Source organism: Furipterus horrens, unplaced genomic scaffold (assembly GCF_987537825.1).
Source record: "Furipterus horrens unplaced genomic scaffold, mFurHor1.1.pri manual_scaffold_12, whole genome shotgun sequence".
In the NCBI taxonomy this organism is placed as follows: Eukaryota; Metazoa; Chordata; class Mammalia; order Chiroptera; family Furipteridae; genus Furipterus; species Furipterus horrens.
Genome location: NW_028327182.1, coordinates 84,965,588 through 84,989,270, shown reverse-complemented (window position 1 = coordinate 84,989,270; position 23,683 = coordinate 84,965,588). Strand labels below are relative to the sequence as shown.

The following is a 23,683-nucleotide window of genomic DNA, read 5'->3' as shown; positions in this document are numbered from 1 at the left end:
TGTATGAGAGAAATGGCAAATAGGTTTTTGCTTTAGATGGCCAATCACCATACAGAAATGAAATAGTATAAATTAAAAATACTGTCAGACTATCACAGCAGCATTACTCACAATAGCCAAAAGGTGGAAACAACCCAAGTGTCCCCCCCGATGGATGACTACATAAGCAAAATGTGGTAAACACATACAATGAAATATTATGCAACCTTAAAAAGGAAGAAAATTCTGACACATGCTGCAACATGGGTGAACCTTGAGGACATTATGCTAAGAGAAAAATGTCACAAAAGGACAACTATTGTATCAATCCACTTATATAAGTTGCATTGAGTAGTCAAATGTACAGAGACAGAGAGCAGATTGGTGGTTGCCAAGGACTGAGGGGAGAAGAGAATGAGAGTTGTTTATTTTGGTATAGAGTTTCAGTTTTGCAAAATAAAAGGAGTTTCGGAGATTGCGCAACAATGTGAAGTACTTAACACCACTGAACTATACACTGAAAGATGGTTAAGATTGTAAATTTTATGTTATGTATATTTTACTATAATTTTTAAAAAGATGCATTCTATATCTCCTTTTTGTGTTACTGTGCAAGAATTTTACAGAACTTCTTTCATTTATTTAGTAAGTATTTACCGAGCACTTATTATGATATAGGCATTATTCCAGCTGCTGATATATAGCCATAAACAAGGCCAGGAAGTTCCCTAGAATTTGGAAGTCATGAAGCAGTGAGAGAAACAGAACACAGATAAGTGAATGAATAGCTAATAAGAAAATATTAGAGTGATGTGATACTGAGCTAACTGGGGGCTACTTTAAATTGGATGTCGAAAGTTACATGTTTATTTTCTGCAGCATTAGACACACAAGGCTGTCAGGCTATATGCCAACAAGGAAAGCTAATGATATGTTGAAGGGGCTTAGTTCAATTCAGACTGTTTTAATGCCATTTAAAGTAGAATATTCTCTGGCCAGGTAGCTCAGTTGGTTAGAACGTTGCCCCAATACATCAAGGTTGTGGGTTTGATCCCTGATCAGGGCCAATACAAGAAACAACCAATGAATGCATAAAAAAGTAGAACAATAAATCAATTTTTTCCTTCCTCCCTCTTCTCTCCTCTCTCTCTCTCTAAAGTCAATTTTAAAAAAACAGAGAATGGTCATAGTTTAATTTTTATTCTATAACCTACTGAACTGGATTTGTCATTGGAAAACTAGTGACAGGGTTTATTTAGTGCCTTATCCTGTGGAGAAAGTAAAATAGTGTGGCCAGAAAAAATGGGATTCTATGGAAAGTAACCACACAGGGTGATCTTATCATAAATTCAAAACTGGGCAGGTCATGGTGGGTAGACACATCTCAGGCATATAATTTTTTAGCAAAAGGTTTATCTTTGCCTTAAGCAAGCCCTGTCCATTATTTCTGTGCATCAGGTCAAAATACCTTTGAAATAAACTGTAAGTGCCCTCAAGAGAGCACATAATTTTGTTATCTATAGTATAATCCAACCTCCACCTGCTTTCCCTCACCACCATGTAATCTTCCTTACATTCCCTCCTTAATTTCAAATGCATAAAAGCTGCAAAACTGGTATTCCCTGGAACATTTGAGATCTTGTTCCCTTGGCATATGTTATCAGTTTGGCTCAAATAAATAAAACTCTTATAAAAGTTCTCTAGAGGTTTGGACGTTTCTTACATCAACAATAGGAAGACCTGGTACAGGGAATCTGAGGACTTCTCATAATAACACACTGACATGCTGGGACCCTCTTTGGCCATGAAAGTTTTTAACGCAGCTTCCAAGATAAAGTCACTGCACTAGTGGTATCTAGACCCAGCCTTCGCAGGCTTGCTGGGGACCCAGAATTAGTTCCTTTAGAATTAGCCACCAGGAGCCCGCTATTCATCAGCAAAGCTGGGGCACAGTTAACAGATTCTTGTCTTACCTTAGGGCCCCTGTTCAGCAAAGAAAGCTATTACTGAGCCCAGGGATCAGCTTACACAGACAGGTACTAATCTCAGCAATAATTCATTCCTGCCAGACTATGATTCACGCTTTGTTTCTCACTCAGCCTTAGGATGAACTCGGAAGTGCATGGAACAAAGAGCCCGGATCCATAATCAGATGCTATACTTAATTCAATCATGTCTTTCTTTTATTACCATAAAAATTACCCTCATTGACTTCTACACTATTGTGAATGTCTGGAGCTAATCATCATCTCATGATTTTCTGTGCTGAGGGAAAACATTCAAGCAAACCTGTTAACTGAGATGAATGTCACTATCTATTTTGGCCAGGCAGTCACCTGTAAGAGAATTCTGTGACTACTACATGATTGAATATGGGACAGAAAGAGATAAAATTGATTTGCTGAGTGGCTACTGTGGGCCAGGCAGAAAGATGGATTTCAGGGCAAAATAGAACAAGATGAGCCTGATGCCTGCCACAGAGAATTTACAGACTAACTACGAAACTAGACGATTCAAGTAGGAAGGAACTGGGGCAAGTGTTATGATAAAAGAGAGGGTTATGGGAGTACACAATAGTACAAGTGGCCATCTGAAGGGTACGCTGGGGTTGGGAAGTGGCTGGCAGAACTGTAGGAAAAGAAAAAGGCATGTGCAAGGAGCTAGAGGCAAAAGGAAGTGCAAGGGGAAAAAAACTGTATTTCCTGGTTTATGGGGTGAGAAGATGGTACTGGAGAGGTGGAGGGAGTGCTGGGGAACAGCATGTGGTGGGGCTGAACTGTGGAAGGTCTTGTAAAGGGCTAAATCAGGTGCAAGACTTGATTTAAATTTAAAACATCAGCTCTGATAGCCTGTGTGGGTAATGAGAATGGGGAGAGAAAGCCTCAGTGTAGGAAACCAGCTAGGAGTCAGTTTATTTTTATTATTATTATTTTTATCCTCATCCAAGGATTTTTTTTTTTTTTTCATTGCTTTCAGAGAAAGAGGGAGAGGAGGGTAGAGAGAGATGTGAGAGAGAAAGATCTATTGGTTGCCTTCTTGGATGCACCTTGGCCAGGGATAGAACCTGCACCTGGGTTTGTGCCCTGACCAGGAGTCGAACCCAGAACCTTTTGCTCTGCGGGATGACACCCAACTGACTGAGCCACACTGGTCAGGGCCATCTAGGAACCAGTTTAAAGGGAGAGATGAGAGGATGGTTTGGGCTTAGGTAAAGACAAAGGGGGAAGAAAGAGAAATGGATGACTAGAGAGATTTAAGAGGTGGAACATGCAAGATTCCCTCCTTCTCACAGGTAAATATTACCTGGGCTTCATTTGCTCCATAGCAGAATCTAAGTGAGAAGGAAGCGACTTTTGGAAGAGGATTCAGAGCCCATGAAGTCTTTATGAAGTCTCTTTGCCGTTCTAAACAACAGTCATTTAGGTTCTAAACATAGGGGCAAACTGTAAAGTGCATTTAGTAAGTGTTCTCTCAGAGCTGATGGAGATTTCAGTTTTTTTCCCAAAGTGATCTCCCCAGGGGATCCTTATGTTCAGACAAATTAGGGAGTTTATAGGCCATGGGAGACATAATATCTGCATTGTATAAATCCATTTATCTAGAAAATACAAACTAATCTATGCGACAGAAAGCAGATCAGTAGTTGCCTGGGAATAGGAGTGGCAGGGAGAGATGAGAAAAGAGATTACCGAGGCTTGGTTCCACTGGTGTATCGATAGGTCAAAACATCAAACGTAATATATGCAGTGTATTGTATGTCAACTCTGTCTGGCCCTAAGTGACAGAGTTGGGATTTGAAACTCTGCTGGTGTAAATCTTAACAGAAATGAGGCATGGAGGAAAAGGAAGGAGGCAAAGAGGGACTATAGAGGCTGGCTTATACTTAGCCCCTCTGTGCCTCAATGTCCTCATCTGTAAAATGGCAACGACAACAGTAGCATGCACTTCCTATGGTTGCAAAGTGCTTAGAAGAGCATCTGACAGCTAGTGAAGGCTACTTAGGTGCTTGCTGTTATCACGTTATCAATGGATTTGATGGCTGCAGGGAGGTTAGTTAGGAGATTGTTGCTGTGATCCAGGTAAGCGAGAATAAGGCTCAGACTTACAGAGGGCAGTGGAGATAAAAAGCTGAAGAATTTGAGAGTTAATTACCATAGAAAATAAGTAGTGGTGGATGGGATAAGTAGTGAGTGACAGAGAGAGGTCTCCAGCTGGCTTGAGTGACATAGTGACATTAACAGAAATAACTAACACAATGTGCTAGGCACTGTGCTAAATGTTTCTCTCCCTACGTATATCTAGAGACTCACCCAGCTTGATTATTCTTTCATGACATTTATCATACCATCTCATATATATATATGTTAGCCCTGGCTGGTTTGGCTCAGTGGATTGAGCGGCGGCCTGCGAGCTAAGTGTCGCTGGTTCGATCTTCCAGTCAGGGCACATCAGAGAAGGAAAACTCTGATTCCAAAAAAAAAAAAACCTCTGCTGCCTTGCGGCATACCTCTTCAGGGGAAAGGCTAAGGGAGTAAACCCCGACAGAAAATCCGGAGCCGGAGTCCCTAAGGCGGTTTGACGTTGTAGTCAACACCGGCAACTGCTGCGGCGCACCTGAAGCCAAGCTGTATTGACTCCGTCTTTCCCTTGGATCCTTCAGCTGCGAAGAGAGGGGGGGTCTGCTGCATGGGCAACAGCAGACCCTCCATATCACCCTGCCCAGGCTCTGTAGCTTCAGCTTCACTGGAGAGGACACTCCAGCGTCATCGCAAGATGTCGATTCAACACGGGAGGAGACAGATACCGTGTCACTCCCGAGTCGGACTGCACAACCATTCTCGGCGGTGCAGATAGACTCTTAAGAAGCTACACCATCGTCTCTCGAGACGGACGGCTGCCGACCGACCGACTGACCGATTGTATGTCAATTATACATCATCTGTGTAGGGCTTATTGTGCTATAGAAAATAACTACAGGCCCAAAATTGTGCCGCTTGTGCTAAAAGCCCATGATACAGAATGTACATTTAATACTTCATCTAATTGCAGCTTCAACCTTTCACAGAAACATAATCTTAATCAACCATTATGGAATATTTTGGTCAAGCACCAGTAAGGTAATCTGTCATGTAGGTCTCTCAGCTTCCGGCACCCCCATAGAAAGAAGATGTCATTTCTCTTACTCCAAAGTAAAGGTGTCCTGGTTCAAAAATAATCCTTTTTGCCCCACCCCCATTCTACCCAGAAGAGCTACCTCACCCCACTCATCTTCATATAAAAACCTTCCTGATAAGACCTCTGCCTTCCCCCAAGGGAATTTGACTTTGCCTGAACTAATCCACTCTTTTAACTTCTTAGTCTCACCCTCTTTCTGTCTATAAAAACCTTCCATTTTGTACAACTCCTGGGAGGCCCCTCCTAATTGCTAGAGAGGATGTTGCCCAGTTAATGATGGCTTAATGGAGCCAATTAGACCTTCAAATTTATTCAGTTGAATTTTGTTTTTTAGCAAGAGTACAGATAAAAACAAACTAGTTTTTATATCCTAGTACCCATGCAGCTGCTATGGAAAACAGTAAGTCGTTTCTTTAAAAAACTAAAAATAGAACACCGTATGATCCAGCAATTTCATTTCTGGAGACTTGAAAGCAGGGATTCCAAGAGATATTAGTACACCCATGTTTGTAGCAGGATTATTTGCAGTAGCCAAAAGGTAGAGGCAAACAAAATGTGCATCAACAGATGACTGGGTAGACAAACATGGTATATACCTACAATGGAATATTAACCAGCCTTAAAAAGGAAGGAAATTCTGCCACATGCTGCCACATGGATGAACCTTGAAGACATTATGCTAAGTGAAATAAGCCTGTCATAAATATTGCATGATTGCATTTCACATGAAGTATCTAGAGTACTCAAATCACAGAGACAGAAAGTGGAATGGTGATACTTGCTCCGGCAGTACAAATACTAAAACTGGAACAGTGCAGAAAAAATTAGCATGGCCCCTGAGCAAGAATGACACAAATTTGTGAAGCATTACATATTTTTGTTTTTAAGAAGAAAGAAAGAAGAATGGTGGTTGCCAAGGACTTTGGGGATAGGAGGGGTTGTGATGGAAATGGGGAGTTATTGATAAATTGGTCGAGTGTCGGTTTGGGAAGATGAAAAAGCTCTGGGGATGAATGGTAGTGACGGTAGCACAACGATATGAATTTACTTAACGCCAATGAGCTGTACACTTAAAAATAGTTAAGATGATCAACCCTATGTTATGCCTATTTACCATGGTTTTTTAAATTAAATCATTTTATGAAAAGAAAGGTAATAATTGCTATTATTCACCCTAAAATGTTCAAAATTAGCTGTAGATCTGAAACTAATACAAATATTATTGAATGTGAACTGTAATTTAAAAGTAAAGTTAAAAAATTAAGTGTTCAAAATTATTTCAAACCAATGCTTAATTAACCTGGATTTTTAGAATGTCTTAGTTTTAACTAATTATAAACCCAATGTAGTTCCATCTTAAGAAATATGGACTATGGAGAAAAAAATTTGTTACAGGATAATTTTTAGAAAAATATAAACTCGTGACTCAATATAAAAGGGAGGCATGTCAAAATTTTTATTTCACTGATTACTAATAATGGAACCAGTATGATGTTACAGCCAGTTCAAAGAATTCAAAAAGGACACATATATAGACAAACAGGAGAGCTAAAATAAATTTAGAAGTCAATGCCAAACTGGTAACGGGACAATAATCTTTTACAATCTACTTAAAAAGTCATTCGCATTTCTGTGGACAAAAATCAGTGGCACGACTACAGGTTTTCTACAATTTACAGAGTTGTAAAGGGGCTCAAAAACCATGGGAGGCCACAGGACATTATAAAGGTAGATAAACCTGAAAAGTGTGCAGCACAGGACATCCAGTAGCACCTCTCTTTGGGGGGGTGTGCTTTTCAAAATAACCCCCGTCCCAGAAACACACTCGCTTTGATACTTTTGAGTTAAACTTAACCAGGGCTCTGGAGCCTTTATTAAGCACGTTAAACAAGTTTATCAAACAAAAACGACCCAGGGCGGTGTTCTGGGACACGGTTCAGGGCCCTGGTGCACACCTGCTCAGCGCTTCCAGGCGGCGTGGAGAGAGGGGGCGCCGCACACTCGGCTTCGAGTGGCCTCCAGCCCACAGCGTACAATCTGGAGGGACCACCGGGCGCCTGCTGGCGGCTACACCGTGGGGTCCAAGGCAGGGAGAGGAAAAAGCTGTGGCCACAGAGACCAGCGAAGGCAGGGAAGCTCGCAGCACCTGTGCCGGGCGCGGCCCCCGGGGCGGCTCCGCCTCTTTCCTTCCCCGCCCACGGCCCGCAGAGCCTTGGGAAGAGCCGGGGCGGGACGACCTTTGCTCCGTCCCGGAGAAGCCGGGCTCCGGAGGAGCCGGGTGTTGGCGCTCGCAGGCGGCTGGAGCGGGCCGCCCCCAGCCCCGTGCGCTTCCTGCGCGCCCCTCCCACTCACGGGCACGCCCGCACCTCGGACTGCGGTATCGATCTGACCCACCCGAGAGAGGTTTCGATTGGGGAAGGCGGCGGCGCTGGAGGGCGGGGTGTCCCGGACGCGAGCGGAGAATTGGGGACGAGCCGTCGAGTGGGGACGGTCCGCATCGCAAACTTAGAGCGGCCGGGAGAGAGCGGCGCGCGGGCGCCCTGCCAGCGGCGGCGCCCGTGCTGACTTTGGGCCCGGAGCCGGAGCTCTCCGGGCGCACCCAGGCCTGAGATCGCGAGGCCGCGTCGGCCGGGAAGGCAGCGGGTGCGCCGTCCCGTGGGAGCGCGGCGCGGCGCCTGGGGATGCGGACGCCGGCGGTGATGACGGTGGGCATGGTGCTCGCGCCCTGCGGGCTGCTGCTCAACCTGACGAGCACGCTGGCGCCCGGCTGGCGGCAGGTGAAGGGCTTCCGCGACCAGCCGGTGGACGTGGTGCTGTACCAGGGCCTGTGGGACATGTGCCGCGAGCAGAGCAGCCGCGAGCGCGAGTGCGGCCAGCCGGACGACCTGGGCTACTTCCAGGCCGAGCCTGTGCTCGTGGCGCGGGGACTCATGATAACGTCCCTGGCGGTCACCGCCCTGGGGCTCCTGCTGGCGTCCCTCGGCGTGCGCTGCTGGCAGGAGGATCCGCACTTCGCGCTGGCTGGCTTCTCGGGCGTGGTGCTCTTCGCCGCGGGCCTCTTCAGCCTCATTCCCGTGTCCTGGTACAACCACTTCCTGGCGGATCGCACTGTCCTGCCGGCCCTGCCGAGCCCGGTGACGGTGGACGTCAGCTACAGCCTGGTGCTGGGCTACCTGGGCAGCTGCCTGCTGCTGCTGGGCGGCTTCTCGCTGGCGCTCAGCTTCGCGCCCTGGTGCGAGGAGTGCTGTCGCCGCCGCAGCAAAGCCCCGGCCGGCGGCTCTCGTCGCCCCAGCATCAGCACCGTGTACGTGGACTGGCCCCAGCCCGCGCTCACGCCCGCCATCAAGTACTACAGCGACGGCCAGCACCGGCCGCGGCCCGCTGAGGTCGGCCCCACTGGCAAGCCCAAGGTGGGCTTCCCTATGCCGCGGCCGCCACTCAAGACCTACACCAACGAGGTGGACGTGCTGGACGGGGAGACGGTGGCCCACTCCCAGGGCGCCTCCTCCCGCAGCACCCGCCCCTGCCACAGCTCCCTGCCCTGCGACTCCGACCTGTAGACGGCGACCCCCAGCCTGCGCCGCCTGGACTGTCTGGACGAAGGACTCGCTCCACTGCCGTCCAACCTTCAGCTTGTCTGTTACCTTGCGTCTGGAAACACTTGGCTTGGACTCGGAACCCTGGACACCGTTCCTGATCCTATAACTGGTTTGGAGGGTTGTCTTCCTTTCCTGTGGCCAAACTAGACTCATTGGACAATTAGTACAGGCTGGGTTGGATTTTCTTTTTATAGAGTTCAGTTTTTCTCTCTAGAGGAATCAGGATCCTTATAGAGGGACAGGCTCTTCATGCTTTCAGCTGAAGGAGATACAGAGACTTTGCGTCTTGTTGACCAGGGACAGCAACAAAAAAAGTCAAAGTCAGCAACTGAGGCTAAAAAAGGATTTCACACAATGAAACAGCATTCTGAAATGCTGATGAACTTTGCATCAACCAACCTAATTAAATGTAATTAATTTCTTTCTGTATAATTCATTTTCATGCAAAATCTCAAAAGACCAGTATATTTCTGGCTATGTTTGAATGAGGCTCTTAAAAATAAACATAGAGCCATCCTAATACCGGCAGCTTTAGTGGCTTTTATGGAGTGAAATAACCTGATTAACTCATATTTGTGTTTCCTCATGTAAAAATAGGATTTCTGTCTTCTTATTCTTTTTGGTGTGAAAGTTGTGGTCACACCAGAGTTTCCCTTCTAGAAGTCAGAGAAGAATGAAAGGCCCAATACTGTACTGTTTCGTTCCTTGGCTACCTCACCGTAGATCACATTAGGTTAAAGTACATGTGTTTATACAGCTCTCACTTGTAAATAAAATTTGAAAGTAAGACTCGCAGTTCACCCACAGAAGTTCTATCTCTCTGGTACAACCTTTGGGAGTCTAAGCCTTGATTTCTAACAATTTCCTGGCTGCCTGGGCACCACCGGTCCAGAAATCTTGCTCTCACATCTTTGCACCTCTTAGCATAAGATTCCTAAAAGATGCCAATGGGCCCCACTCAAGTTCCTGACTGCTTTATTTTCAGGTTCATGCTGTTTCCTGTGCAGAAACAAGTCTGTTGTTGAAAAAGCTATAAGCACCAGTTTCCACAGCGGGTGAGACTAGAAATCTTTTTCTCTTGTAACAGTGATGCCTGAAGTCACAGGTAGGCATCTGTGTGCTCAGGAGCAGGACTAAATTTCCCGTAGGGCCGGCTCTAATTCCAAGTGATTGATTTCAAGGTACCTTTAATTGAATGGAATCTCACCTTTAAAACCTGCTGTTGGTAGCCAGTTCAGAGACAGGAACTATCAGCAAAAGAGCACTGATAGCCTAGAGCTAGAGGACTGACTGAACATCACATGCATCTCCTCAGCACTGGAAGGGATAATACAGATTCACTTCCTTTGCCGTTTTGTACTGGAATTACCTGTTTCTGTCTTTTCACAACCAAACTTTAGAGTGCAGGCATAATCACTTGGGGATCTTTTTCAAATGCAAATTCTGATTCAGTTGGTCTGGAGTGAGGCCTGAAACTGATTTCCTAAGATTTCCCAGGAGATGCTAAGGCTGATGGTTCCTGGCCCCCACTTGTGGCTGCCAGGCTTTCACTGGGCCTGTGCCCCACTCAAATTTCAGTCCCAACTGGCAGCACAAAATCAGACCTTTGAGAGCGTGCCCTCTCCCTGAGTTAGGGGTTGTCCTCCAGGGAGCAGGGCCAGAATGGAGAAAAGGCAATTCTGTAGTTGTCAGCTAACACCTCAGAAAGATGTTAGGCCCCTGAGAAGTCAGGACCTAGCAGATAACATAAAGACACTGGATTTCTGGCAAGTACCAAATTTACTGCACCTAATTCCATCTATTTCTAGGGAAGCTTTAATAAAAACAAACAACTGGCGTTTTGTATGTTTTCTGTTTCTCCCCCCAGTTGGTATCCACTGGTTTATATTCAAAACACTTCCTCTCTGGTGATTAGGAGCAAATCACAGACAAAGGAGATGGGAGACTCAAGAGAGGCTGCAGGAGGCCAGGACCTCAGGAGTTGCTGTTGGGGGTGAACACTTACCCTAACCTTAATACTGGCTAGGTAGCAACCACTCCACAGTGAAAATACTCATGGGGACTAGCACGGCTGCCTTGCTTGAAGCCTTTACATATGCCTTCACCACTCACTTTTAATAATCCTCATTACATACAAAAGTATGTGTCCTCATTGAATGACTGACATCTTTTCGAGATTACTCAAGTTATGCCCGGAGGACGGAGGAGCCTGTGAAAGTAGAGCAGACGCTGGATCAGCACCGGGCCTGCTCTTCCTGCCCTGGTCTGGCTCCGCACCCTCACTAGGAGGGGTGAGGTGTGGAGCACAGGGCTGTCCCTGTCTCTCAGGAGGCTGCAAGGCTGTGGGAGGAGCTGTCAAAGATGTCTCAGCCACCACCCTCTTTCCTTCCTGCCTCACTCACCCAGTAAGTTTGGGGGTGCCTGTCATTTTGCCAGCACCTCGGTTGGCCCCTTGGAAAACCAAACTATTGCAGGCCCTGCCTTGTGGAACTCACATAGTCCAGTGTGAGAGATCCCTCCGTGCAAGGGAAATGAAGACTAAGAGAGCAGAGTCAAGGGCTGGAGAAAAGGATGATATTTTAGGGGAGTAGCCATCCTCTTTCTTGCTGCTTTACTAATAAGCTTCGTTTTCCACTTTCAACTCTTAAAAAGAAAAAGAAAAGGAAGGAAGGAAGGAAGGAAGGAAGGACGAAGGAAGGAAGGAAGAAAGAAAGAGAGGGAAGTATTCCAGGCTGAGAGAACGGCAAACTACCACGTCCACTGAAGAGATACTGGTGAAAACAGGCAGGCATGGCAGTCCTGCCTCCTGCAGGTGTGGCCTCCACTTCACTCTAGAACAAGGTAGCAGGGCAGGAAGAAGCTGGCAGTACAAGTGAGTGAGGTTGGGGAAATCATGTCGCGTTTTCTCAGGCTAATAGCTTCTCTAGGAGGGAGTACACTCTAGAATAAATACAATCTGTTTAATAGGATGCTTTCAGAATCAAATATAAACAATGCTAGTGAGGAACCTTCCAATGTGTAAACAGCCCTACAATGCAGCCAGCAGAGAAGGAATCTGAGCCCCAGAGTACAGGAAAAGGTTAACCTCCAGGATCCTCCCCCCCCCACACACACATACCCCCTCCCTCACCCCACCTCTTCACAGTGACCTTCCTGAAATGAAGGTCTGTCATTCATCCCTTTAAAACCCTCAGGATCTTTCTTATGTATCATCCACTCTTAGCTTAAATTCCATTCATGGTTTGCCCAAGGCCTAGGTTTTCACCCTCTTTTCTCTCCCCCACGCACCAACCCAAAACTACTTCCCCCCTTCAGCTGAGAGGAGTCATATTTGAGTGTATTAGATACATGCCTAATGTGTATTTTTCTTGGTGTACTTTCCCATTTTACCTCTAAATTGAAGATAAGGGCATGGTTTCTATTTATTTTTGTAACCGTAGAACGGGTACTAACACTTCTTTAGTGTCTATTAGCAATTGAATAAGTTAGTTACTTCTAAAAGCTGTTTCTGTACCCAGGTCCTTTCTCGCTTTATACACAGCTTGTCATGTACAGAGAAAGTAATTTGTGGCCCAGGGCAACTGGCCCCAGACCCAGGGCCACTGGTTGGGAAAGGGCCCAGAAGCACCTTTGTGAACAGAGTTATGCCCTGTGGTAAGTGGCCAGGGAAAGGCTGGGTGAGACTGAACAAGTCTCTGCGATTTTTTCAGAACTTGGGTAATACATGCTTCCTAGTAGCCCAAGCTCTGTTCTTGCAGAACTTCAGTTTCCTCATCTGTACAACTGGGAAGACTGGATAGGATGTTATCACAGGGTCTGTCTAAATTTAATAGTCTGAGAGTGAAGGTTAAGAATTAGTGGAGGCTGAGAGGACAAATGTAAAATGTGAACAGCAAAGGCTGGGGAAACCGACTGATCTGTAAAATTAGTGGTTGGTCTGATAGCAACAAACTCCATGGTCTAGTTCTCAGTTTCTCTGAATTTCATAAACCTCCCAGTAGTTAAAATAGTAGGAACTTGGTAACCCCTTCTCATCATCCATGACCTGTCCCCAACCCATATAAAGCACTTTATTTAACTCTTAATTACTAGCAAGTTTTGCGTAGTGTTCTTTGAGCCTAACACACATGCCAATGAACTTTCCTGAAGTTCCTTGTTCTTTCAGAAGAAAACTCAAACCTATTACCAGGTCACAGAAGTTGAATTTTTATAAAGAAATTCAAGTTCAATGTCTGCTACAGGCTTACCGCTCCATCTGTTAGTGGAGAGGCATTAAGTAAGAAATGAATGCCTTACCTAGAAATCATCACAATGGCAGGTTCCTAGAGCTGAAAACATGCCATTGCTCCAAATAGATAAGTATGATATTACAACCAGGTTAGAGGATGGGGAAGGTTAGAAATTAAGTATAAAATCTTAAGTATCCATTTATGAAATTTAAGTCTTTCTGGTGAAAAGGACATTCAGGTGTGTTTTGTAAATTTTTTTTTTTTTTTTAATTTAATCTTCATTTGTAAACTCTTGAACAGGGAAAGCATAAGAGGATGTGTTAAACTAGATTCATGCTGGATGATACTCAGACATACTTTTGTAAGAGACTGAAGATAGGGAAAGATGCAAATAAGCTGCAGGTAAGAAGGGGTGCATACGTGGCCTACTAGGAGATGTGGCAGCACTCAGCTCTCTTTTTTTAGGAAAAGGAAACAAGGGGGTGTTTCTGGGGCCAAACAGGAAATGAGGCCTGCTGACTGAGTAGCATCTGCGTGTTGCCCGGTGTTTCCCCAGCAGGTAAGAGCTAGCTGAGATGAGTCCTGGTCCACACCTACAACTCCGTGTGTTGCTGCCCACAGTGTCCACCTGCTTTACTTTGAAGAAGTCAGACAAATCATTTATCTGAGTTTCTACATCTGTAGAGTTCTTCACCTGTACTTAGTTTTAGAATCATAGGAGAGCATTAGAAAATCATTGATTCTATAAGTTTTCAGAAAAAATGAGTGCTAACTTTGTGGAGCACTGTATCAGAGGGAGGGAGCGAACACTTTCACACTGACTGCAGTGCAGAAGCCTGATCTTTATCCCAAACGGTAAAGATTCAAGAGAAATGACTCCCTTTTGTAAAATGGAGAACCAGGTTCATGGAGATCAACTAGCTCAAAGTTAGTATCAGAGCCAAGATTCAAATCCAGAACTTCTGATTAGTACTGGGCCAGTACTGGGATTAGACGGTTTCTGCTGATAAGCCGTGGCCTAAATTACATGAAGACAGTACTGATTTCTACACCCACTAACAAAACCAGATGACCGCCTCCAATCTAGAAAGCAGTTATTTTAATAAGAAGTTACTATTGACCATAAACTGTTGCAGCAGTTAAAACAATTCTCACTAAAATGTATAAACAATTTGTATTGAGATGTTTCATCTCCTTCTCCTTCTTCCTCTTCCTCTTCTCCTTCATCTGGTTTTTCATCAGATTAGTCAGTTTGCACAGAGGTTAACAATTCCTATAAGGAAAGGAAGTTGAAGTTAGGGCATATGCACCACATTAAAACAAAGCAAAAACACAGAGCTGGTTAACTACACAGAAGTTAGAAGAGATCAGGGGGAGCTGTAACTTTTAGGAGTAACTCCAACTAACCCTGCTAACACCCCACAGCCCACCCCACAGTGGATTGAACCCCTTGTGGAAGTCCACCAACAGCTGAATTTCTTGATTACTCTTTCATGCATGTCTCATTTTGGTTTGAACAACTGAAGACTGAACAGAGTCTAAAGACAAAAAAGTTGCTGACCATCCATTTGATACACATAATAGCATCACACTCTAGTTACCACTGCCTGCTTTCACCGAGCTAGGATCTTTCAGAAGGGTCCTTCCGTAACTGTCTCTCAAGAATCTGTTTTCCTCAGAGAGACTTCCAGGCATACCTGTTCATCATAGACTTCATTGACAAAAGTCTCACTGTTCATTAGATTCTCTTCTTCTTGCTCATTTTCTTCACGGCCAGTTCGATTTCTTGATGAGGCTGTACTATTTCTAGAAATCAAAGAAACAAAATCAAAAGAGTTGTTCCTTGAACTAGAAGCTGGGATTGGTAAATGGCTAGAAAGGGTCAACTTGTCCCCTATCGAAGGATCTTTTAAAAAAGAATTATGCCCTGTTTTAATTGTCTCTTTAACAAAGCAAACAACCTAGAATGGGCAACCCTTGAGTCAATTATTATTTGTGGCTAGGTATTCATTTAACTTCTAAAATGATACATCTTTCAACTGAGGGGAACTAGGTAATGGGAGTCAGTGAGTACTGAATCCAAGGACAGGTAAGTGGCAACTGAACATAGGTAATTGGCAAGTTAATGTGGTAAAAAAACAAGCAAACAAACAACAACAAAAACTGTGGTGACAATCAGAAGCCCAAGGGTAGCATCTCAGTCACCTTAATATTAAATGGTTAGCTATTAACTAACCAGTGTTTCCTCGGGCCAAGACAAATCACTTCCTCCAGCCTTTGGTCTGTGAAGTGAAGGCTGGACAGAGATATAGCTTTTAAAACTTCTATCAATTCTTTATTTCTTGAAACATAGGCTGATGAATGTCTGTTTATCTGATCAGTTTGTTCAGTTACTATATCTTCCTACGCTAAAGTTTATTTTGTCATCATTCCTACTCTAAATCATCATTTGTTTATTCTTGTTTGTTTCTTTCATCCAATAACTCTCTTGCTCTTTGACAAAATTTGATGCTTTTGTTTTAAGCCTTTCCTGAGTTTATTTCACCTCCTGTTGTAGGGTGAGAGATGTTCCTTCCAAATTTGTATGTCTCAGTCATAAACCCCATTCCTTTAGAATGTAATCGTATTTGGAAAGAGGTAATTATGGTAAAAGGAGGTCATTAGTTTGGGCCCTAATCCAATTTGACTGGTGTCCTCATAAGAAGAGGAGATTAGGACCAAGACATGCACAGAGGGTAGGCCATGTGAGGACACAGAGATCTGCATCTACGGTTTGAGGAGAAACCAGCCCTCAGCCCCAGAAGAAACCAACCCCACTGACACACTGACTTCAGACTTCCAGCCTCCCGAACTGTGAGCAAATAAATTTCTGTCGTTCAAGACACCCAGTCTGTGGTATTTGTTATAGCAGCCCTAGCAAACTAATACACCCCTCCTAACAAATTTTTCCTCCAATCATTGGACTAACTTTGCCTCAATGGTGGGGGATCACCTCACTTCATCCCTGAGACTGTGCCCCCGGCAACCATTGAGGCAGATTTATCTGCCCCAGGTAACACTCCTCCCAACAAGGATTATTTTTCCAGTCATCTAGCAGGTGAGGCTGCTTCATCACCTAGAGCCTTTCTCAGAGGACAAATGTCTAGATGTCTAGAGTAGACTCATACCTCCAACCCCGTTAATGTTATTTTATAAGCGACTTCTTTGGAATAAAACTCTCCCATGAGAACATTAATGGCTGTTCACCTTTTTAGCTTGTGCTCTTTTCTGAAATACACAAATGCTCCCAGAGCGACCAGGACAACAGGGAAGCTGACGGCGAAGCTGAGGGTGACGTAGCCCAGGGCAGGCCCACGCACTGCCTCTTCACAGACCTGTCCGCCGTATTCCACCAGACAGCTGCATTTTCTCAGCTCCCCTTCCACTGTGCAGATTCCCCTCCCGTGACAGAAATCGCTGCTGCAGGGCAGAGGTTTTGCTCTCTGTGAGTGCTTGGGCTGAACAGGCTTCCCTCCTTCCTTGGCGTCTGAGGTCTTGCTTTCTCGACCAGGAATGGGAGGGATCGGTGTTTTCCTGACAGGATGAGCCATCCATTCTGGACGCAGATGTGTAGCTTCCGTGGGCCTGGCAGCCTGGGGATGCGGGGTAATTTTAGGAGTCACGCTTTTTGCAGCCTCTAGCTTTTCAGGTGTTGGTGTTGAATTGGCTTTATCTGGAGAGGTACCTACAAAAACAGAAGGTATAAATGTGTGTATACACATGTATTTGTCTGCTAAGAACTATTTTAGAAGGACAAGAATTTGAATGGACTTAACTGGATGAGACTGAATTTAAAAAATCATAAATCACTACCATTTCTTTGGGCCAAAGGAAAAAAAGAACTGTTAAAATTTATATTAAAAACTGCATATCTTATAGCACTTAAAATGTTTGGTTCAGGACCATTCTGTCGATCATACCAATCTACTTTTAGACATAGGTATGCACAAGTTTAGCCAAGGCAGAGTCCATCAATTACAATGTTTTATTCCATAAGGATTAGTGTGGTAGCTTCAAATAGTAAATGTATAGCCTAGAAAGATTTTTTAAATGTAAGTTTATCTATGAATATTTAAAACATTTTTATTAAGTGTTTTTTTTGTTTTTGTTTTTTTGAGGGAGAGAAACATCAATTTGTTGTTCTACTTAGTTATGCATTCGTTGGTTGATTCTTATATGGGCCCTGACTGGGGATCAAACCCGCAAACTTGGCATATCAAGACAACACTATAACCAACTGAGCTATCTGGCCAGGGCCTATTTAAAACTTTTCTGAGTCCAAGTAAACTGTAGGTTTAGCCAGATCTACAAGTGGCAAATATTGAACCAGATTTGATGGTGATGGTATGAGGGGCAGGAGGTAGGCAACAGAGTGCTTCTAACCATAGAGGAATTTGAAGTTAAGTTTGTGTGTAAGGCATTTCACTAGATTCTCTGCTATTGTTAGCAAAAGTGTTATCCTCACATGAACACTAAAGCCCAAACTGCAGGGAGGGAAAATAATAGCATTAGCAATGAAACTACTTCTTGCCTCTGCGATAACCTGGTTCACAGAAGGGTTTCCATCCTGGGCAGTTTAGGGTCCCTCGTCGTAAGGTACATCCAGAGGAAGCCAGTCTAACTTTGTACACTCAAAACCATATACCCTCCAAAGAAGTGACATAAAAGTCAGGGTGAAATCACCATTAACGAGCAGGGCTAACTCCTGGGCCTAGTCATCAGGAATGGGAGAGCAAGTGAAAGTATGATAGGTTTCTGGTTTAGTTTTAGATCCAGGTGATGAAGGTGATAAATGTCTCACTCATTGTCCCTCCCTGCCCATGAGTCACTGCCAACACAAGGCTTTCAACAAAACCACCCTCATTTACAAGACCATCAGATCAACTCTGGAAAATCCATTATGTTTCCTAGTTACAATGAAATGATTAGGGGTAATCGTTTGTCTTCCAGCCAGGTGGGTGTTGGAAGGTGAGAATTTAAATTGAGAAGCCAATGAGAACACTTCCCTGTGAGATTCATTTTCCAAATCTTTTTCTTTACTAGGTATGGCCAGTTTCAGTACCATGTCCACTGCCTCTTCAGTTCTATAGCTTATGGGACATGGGTATCATTGGACCTGTAGCTATAGCTATAGTTGCTCCGACGACTGGCCATGAAAACACTTTTTCAGGCACTATTTGGCACAGTATTTCTATAACAGCCATCCACAGTTAGCATTTAAGTCCTAACATGGCAGCTTTATACGCATTCTCTTGTATTCTTTAACACCTCTGTAAGGTAGAAAGTGCTATTTCCACATTAAAAAGGGGGAACCAAGGGAGGGCAAATAGATTGCTTTACCAACTTCCCCTGGGCTATGCTTACCAAGTGATCAAAAATGGGCCGAGTCAAATCTAGGTTAAATGAGTGTCCTCTCAGACAACACACAAAGGGTCTAGCCCTTTGGAGCTCCCCATCACACTGCCTGTTTTACAATCAAAGCAGAGGGCATGTTAGCTTTCCACAGGAGGTCCACATACTCTATATCCACTTGCCCATATTAGAAGATTAAAGAGTATTGTTCAGTTTAAAGAGTACACGGTGATAATGAGGTAGCAATTTAGAGGGTAAAAGCTTAAGGAATATTGAGAAATTAAATATTACTAAAAGTCAGCCATTGGTGGTGAGGAGCAGGAGTTACTCACAGTTAATTTCATCAGAGGCATCCAGACAGTCAGCACGACCATCACACACTTGCTCCAGGGAAATGCATTTCTGACCGTCCTTACAGGACTGAGATGGTGCAGAGCAGTGGACAGCTTCAGCGCATCTGATTGTGTCAGCCAAGTAGTAGCCGCTGGCACATTTACAAGTCCGTCCTTCAGGCTTTGGTAAGCAAATGTGGCTACAGCCTCCATTGTCTTTTGAGCAGCTGTTACTACCTGTGGATCCCCCACCCCCCAAAATATATTGATTTAGATTTTTTTTTTCAGAAGGGTCTTCTGCAAATTTTCTGCAGATATGACTAGCAGAGTTATAAGATATTTCCCCAGAGGAGACAGCTCTTCAATTTAATTCCTTGTAGTCAGCTGGGTACCAAGGGATTGGTGAGTCTTCTTCATGGATAAGAAAGGCTTTGGAAACCAAAGAGTTCAAACAAGGGATGAGCTTAAGAAAAATCGAGGTATTCTGGTTCATTCAAGGCCCCACTGTGAATTCTCTTCTCCACTCACACCAACCACTCAACATCAGAACTAGAAGGGTCTTACACATAAAGTTCTCTTTAGACGGAACTTTGAGGGCTATGGTCTCTGTGACCCCTCTAAGAGTCATAGATAGAGAACAGATTGCTGGTTGCCAGGGGTGTGGTGGGGGTATGTTGGGGTGGGGTTGCAGAAGAGTCTGATTAAGTCAGCCACTTACAGCTTCCCATAGTTCTCCAAAGCTTTTATCTTAAAGACTTAAACTTCTAATGAGGTGTTACCTTTTAAGATATTCCAGGAATTGTGGAATAAGTATGTATGTAGTATAGATAAAACCTACTTTAAGGGTGACTGAGACCCTCCTTCTGGTTCTCAGAATTAAGTAACAGATTAACATCATTTTTGTAATGTGACCTTTTATCTCACTGAAGGATTCTAAAAAGGTTCTCCCCACTAAGCCAAGATTTTAGGATTAAGCATGACCAATATCAGTTATAAAGATTAACTTTCAAGAACAAAGCAATGGAGCAGCATTCCTTGTGACTAATAGGTCGTCGTCGGCAGCCGTCCGTCTCGAGAGACGATGGTGTAGCTTCTTAAGAGTCTATCTGCACCGCCGAGAATGGCTGTGCAGTCCAACTCGGGAGTGACACGGTATATGTCTCCTCCCGTGTTGAATCGACATCTTGCGATGACGCTGGAGTGTCCTCTCCAGTGAAGCTGAAGCTACAGAGCCTGGGCAGGGTGATATGGAGGATCTGCTGTTGCCCATGCAGCAGACCCCCCCTCTCTTCGCAGCTGAAGGGTCCAAGGGAAAGACGGAGTCAATACAGCTTGGCTTCAGGTGCGCCGCAGGAGTTGCCGGTGTTGACTACAACGTCAAACCGCCTTAGGGACTCCGGCTCCGGATTTTCTGTTGGGGTTTACTCCCTTAGCCTTTCCCCTGAAGAGGTATGCCGCAAGGCAGCGGAGGTTTTTTGGAATCAGAGTTTTCCTTCTCTGATGTGCCCTGACTGGAAGATCGAACCAGCGACACTTAGCTCGCAGGCCGACGCTCAATCCACTGAGCCAAACCAGCCAGGGTTTGACTAATAGGTATACTCCATCATACATGGTAAAGGTAGGTGTGGTTAACTATTTGAGCTCATATTGTTGGTGTTAATCTCCACTAAGAACAGATTTCTTCTATTACTACTTCAACTAAACCCATCATCATCCTCCCCAGACATTCAGTCAGGCACCCATTTGTGTCTGTAAGAAAGGTGGAGGGAAACTTCTGAGCACCAGCCCCAGCTGATATTTCAAGGATTAGGTGACATCACAAGTAGATACAAGTGACAATGAGTAGCATGAATGCTGGCTCCACTTTAGAGCTAACAGGAGATTTCAATTATCCCACATTGTGATTAATCTATAATAACAGAACTGAAAATAGAACCCAAGTGTACCAAACTGGAGTCCAATACACCTATCACTATTATGTCTTCTAGATACTAGATAAGGAACAGAACTAGTTATAGACTAGAACCAGACTGTATATAACTGCATAGAGAAAAGAGAGTTATGCAGATGTATAGGTTTTTTGCTAGAGAAATATTTTATTGGAAAATACAAAGATATTTCAAATAGATAATAAAGGATGGAGCATCCCCTCCCAGGGGAAATTCAGTAGACTTCAGTGTTGTAACCATTGCAGAGTTACTTACCCTGTTGACGAAGTTTACTGTAAACTTTTAAATTCACAATCTTCTGGTCTACTCGGAACCACTGGTTTTCTGAAAGTTCAGCCTTGCTGTACCAAACTTTAGTAATTTGGGCTGAAACAAGAGCCAGTGAATGATCATTAACAAAAGTGAAATTTTAAGACAACTTCTTAGGCAAAGAACATTGCTCAAGGTGAGAACTGTCACTTGTTTCCATAAATTCCAGTTGAGTAACAAGAGTTTTACAGGAGAGACGTGTATTTTTCTAAATCTGTTTCTGGGAAGAAACTTCAGATAAATACAAAACATTCTATAGCTTTCTCCAAAATTAAATTAGGAATTAATAAGCTATGTTGACACATTCATATACGTCCAGATATCTAAAGAGAGGAAATTAGGGTATATGAAACTTCAGCCCCTACAACTGATGGATAACAAACTTAAACATTGTTATCCACTTCAAAAAGTGGCAGATCTGCAGCAAGAGTCAATAGAAGATCTTAAAACAGATGGCAAAGGTCTTACCATGTACTTAATAAATTAGCATCTCTGGGGTAGGATCTGACAATTTGTCCTTGAAATTCTGTTGTGGCCAGCCCAACTGGTCAATGGACCAGAATTTGGAAATAAAAAGGAGACAGACTTATTTTAAACACATAAGCTGTGCATTTTCTAGTTTCAGCAAATCTATATTCTAGCCAGAAACAATATACCAGAGCAGCAATTTTCAACCACTGTGCCACAGCACACCAGTGGGCCGCAAGAACTTTTAAAACGTGCAATACCTGACTATTTAGTCAGGGCCACTGACCTCTTTTCCCTTAGATTGTCACATAAAAAAATGATGACAACCAACCAAAACAACAGCCATCTGGTGTGAATGAATCAAATTATACCTGTTTTTTGTCAAATTGGCAAAAAATATATATTTTTTGATGTGTTGCAGAATTTGAGTCATTAGTTTGTGTGTGCCACGACATGAAAAAGGTTGAAAATCATTGTACCAGAGAACTAGGGTTTAGGACAATCTCTTTGAATATATTAGAAATACCCTGCAGGTGTAAAATGTTCTATAATTCATCTAGTATTTTCATGTTGCATTGAGTCAACTGGAACAGGTACTGTCTTAATTTTACAGGTAAGGTATTACAGCCACTAGCTACTAACTGACAGAGCAGTTATACCACCTACTTCCAATTTCTGGCCCAGTTCTCTCTCTACCATAACAGGTGTCCTCCAAAGCAGAGGGCCTCATATGAATGTCAGAAATCTCAGGTAGAAATGGATTATGCAAAAAAAATAACCAAGAAAGTTAAAGCTCCCCTAGGTCATAGAATCACTGTTACACATACATGTGAGATTAGGGAAGTTGTTTAGCTATTCTTCCAAAAGAAAGACACCGCCGAAGATCAGGGCTAAGCAGTAGCAGATTCTCTTCAGATACCCAGGAGTAAATTCAGATCACAAAGACAATCAGATATAGAAGACCTACCATCATCACCGTCATCAACTGTTGTCCAGAACATCACACCTTGGCCATATGTAAAGAGGTTAAGGCCCTGAATTCCTCTGCGGTCTACTCTGGATCTAGAGCCGTCTTGTTGAATACTCTCTATGAGTCCTCTCCCTAGAAAGAGAGGTTCAGTTTATTTTATTTTGCCCAAACAGCTGTGCTTGGTCCTGCCTCCCCTCCAGGAAGAGACTTTCTGCCATGCATTCCCTGAAGGCCACTTCTTCTTCATTCATTCTATCCTAATAGTGCTACACAAAGACTTGTGCATGTGTATTTTTTATGTTCTCCATGTTATGCCTTCACAAAGATGTTATATTGCATGCTTGTGGTTTAATATGTGCAACTCAGGATGGGGAATCGTTGCATTTATGTGGAAGGTAGTACAGAAAATATAAACTCTGATCTAAAAACTATTTGAAAATATGACTGAAGATCAGAAAGCTGAACATTTCTACTTCACCCTGGCCCAGGTCCCTCAGACTCACACTTAGGGTGTAGGTAATAATTACCGGTATCAGCCCAGTATATTCGAGTTCCTGAATCTGAAAAGGTCAGGCCCACAGGGACCTGGGATTTCTGCCACAGCACCTTCCTCCTGCTGCCATCCATGAAGGCACATTCAATGCTGGAGCCATGTCCACTGTCTTCCTGGGAACCCAGATCCACAAAACACATGACCGCAGAAGGTGGATAGAGCGCAACACAGGTTGGCCGGTACAGATTGTCGCTCAACACGACAGTGGAATACTGGCCTTCAGACGAGGCTACGTTGATATGAGGATTCTCACTGTCAATCCAATATACGTTTCCACTCAACCAGTCCACAGCAAGGGCGATTACTGTCCCCTCCACAGATAAGAGTTTCCTCCAAGAGAGCTTTCCAGATTCTTTGAGCCTCAGTAGCCTGATATCACCGTTATCCAACTCTGAAAGGTAGAGGGCCTTTTCCTGGACAATGTAGTCCACAGAAGCCAGCTGGTTCACACTGGTGAAGGGAAGTATCCTATGTTCTGGTAAAGTGGCTTGTCCTAGGAAAGCTTCTAGGTTTTTCAGATAAATCTACAGAAAATAAGTTAGGTGGATGGTACCGGTTAGGTCTAGTCTAATTCATTATCTTGATTTTGCATTAATGTTAGAATACATAAATTCAGATTTGTATATATTCGATTTTCTAAAAGCATATAGTGGTCATTTCTCGCCTTTCTTGGAGTTTCAAGCACATTAAACTTTTTGAATTCAAGTGATTTGAAGATTTACCACTCTA

The 23,683-nt window shown here is 43.9% G+C and overlaps 2 protein-coding genes and 1 non-coding gene across 3 annotated transcripts in view; 2 read left to right on the top strand and 1 right to left on the bottom strand.

Annotated features, from left to right (window-relative positions):
- Positions 1–5,928: 5,928 nt before the first annotated feature.
- Positions 5,929–6,033, top strand: LOC149996531 (U6 spliceosomal RNA). The gene has a single exon (XR_016507589.1). It is a non-coding gene; the product is annotated as a U6 spliceosomal RNA (small nuclear RNA).
- A 1,359-nt stretch (positions 6,034–7,392) lies between these two features.
- CLDN23 (claudin 23) lies at positions 7,393–10,590 on the top strand. Its single transcript, XM_090258622.1, has one exon. It carries the CDS (start codon positions 7,836–7,838, stop codon positions 8,712–8,714), a length of 879 nt encoding a protein of 292 aa, XP_090114748.1. The 5' UTR covers positions 7,393–7,835; the 3' UTR covers positions 8,715–10,590.
- Positions 10,591–14,064: 3,474 nt separating this feature from the next.
- The window catches only part of LOC149996529 (low-density lipoprotein receptor-related protein 2-like), a 48,490-nt gene continuing 38,871 nt past the window's right edge, over positions 14,065–23,683 (bottom strand). Inside the window, exons 31-37 of the mRNA XM_090258227.1 lie at positions 22,929–23,478; positions 22,399–22,533; positions 20,910–21,020; positions 18,706–18,942; positions 16,229–16,706; positions 14,680–14,788; positions 14,065–14,255 (exon numbers count right to left, since the gene is read on the bottom strand). Coding sequence (XP_090114353.1) covers positions 14,226–14,255; positions 14,680–14,788; positions 16,229–16,706; positions 18,706–18,942; positions 20,910–21,020; positions 22,399–22,533; positions 22,929–23,478 — 1,650 coding nt within the window. The 3' untranslated portion in view covers positions 14,065–14,225. The remainder of the gene's footprint in view (positions 14,256–14,679; positions 14,789–16,228; positions 16,707–18,705; positions 18,943–20,909; positions 21,021–22,398; positions 22,534–22,928; positions 23,479–23,683) is intronic.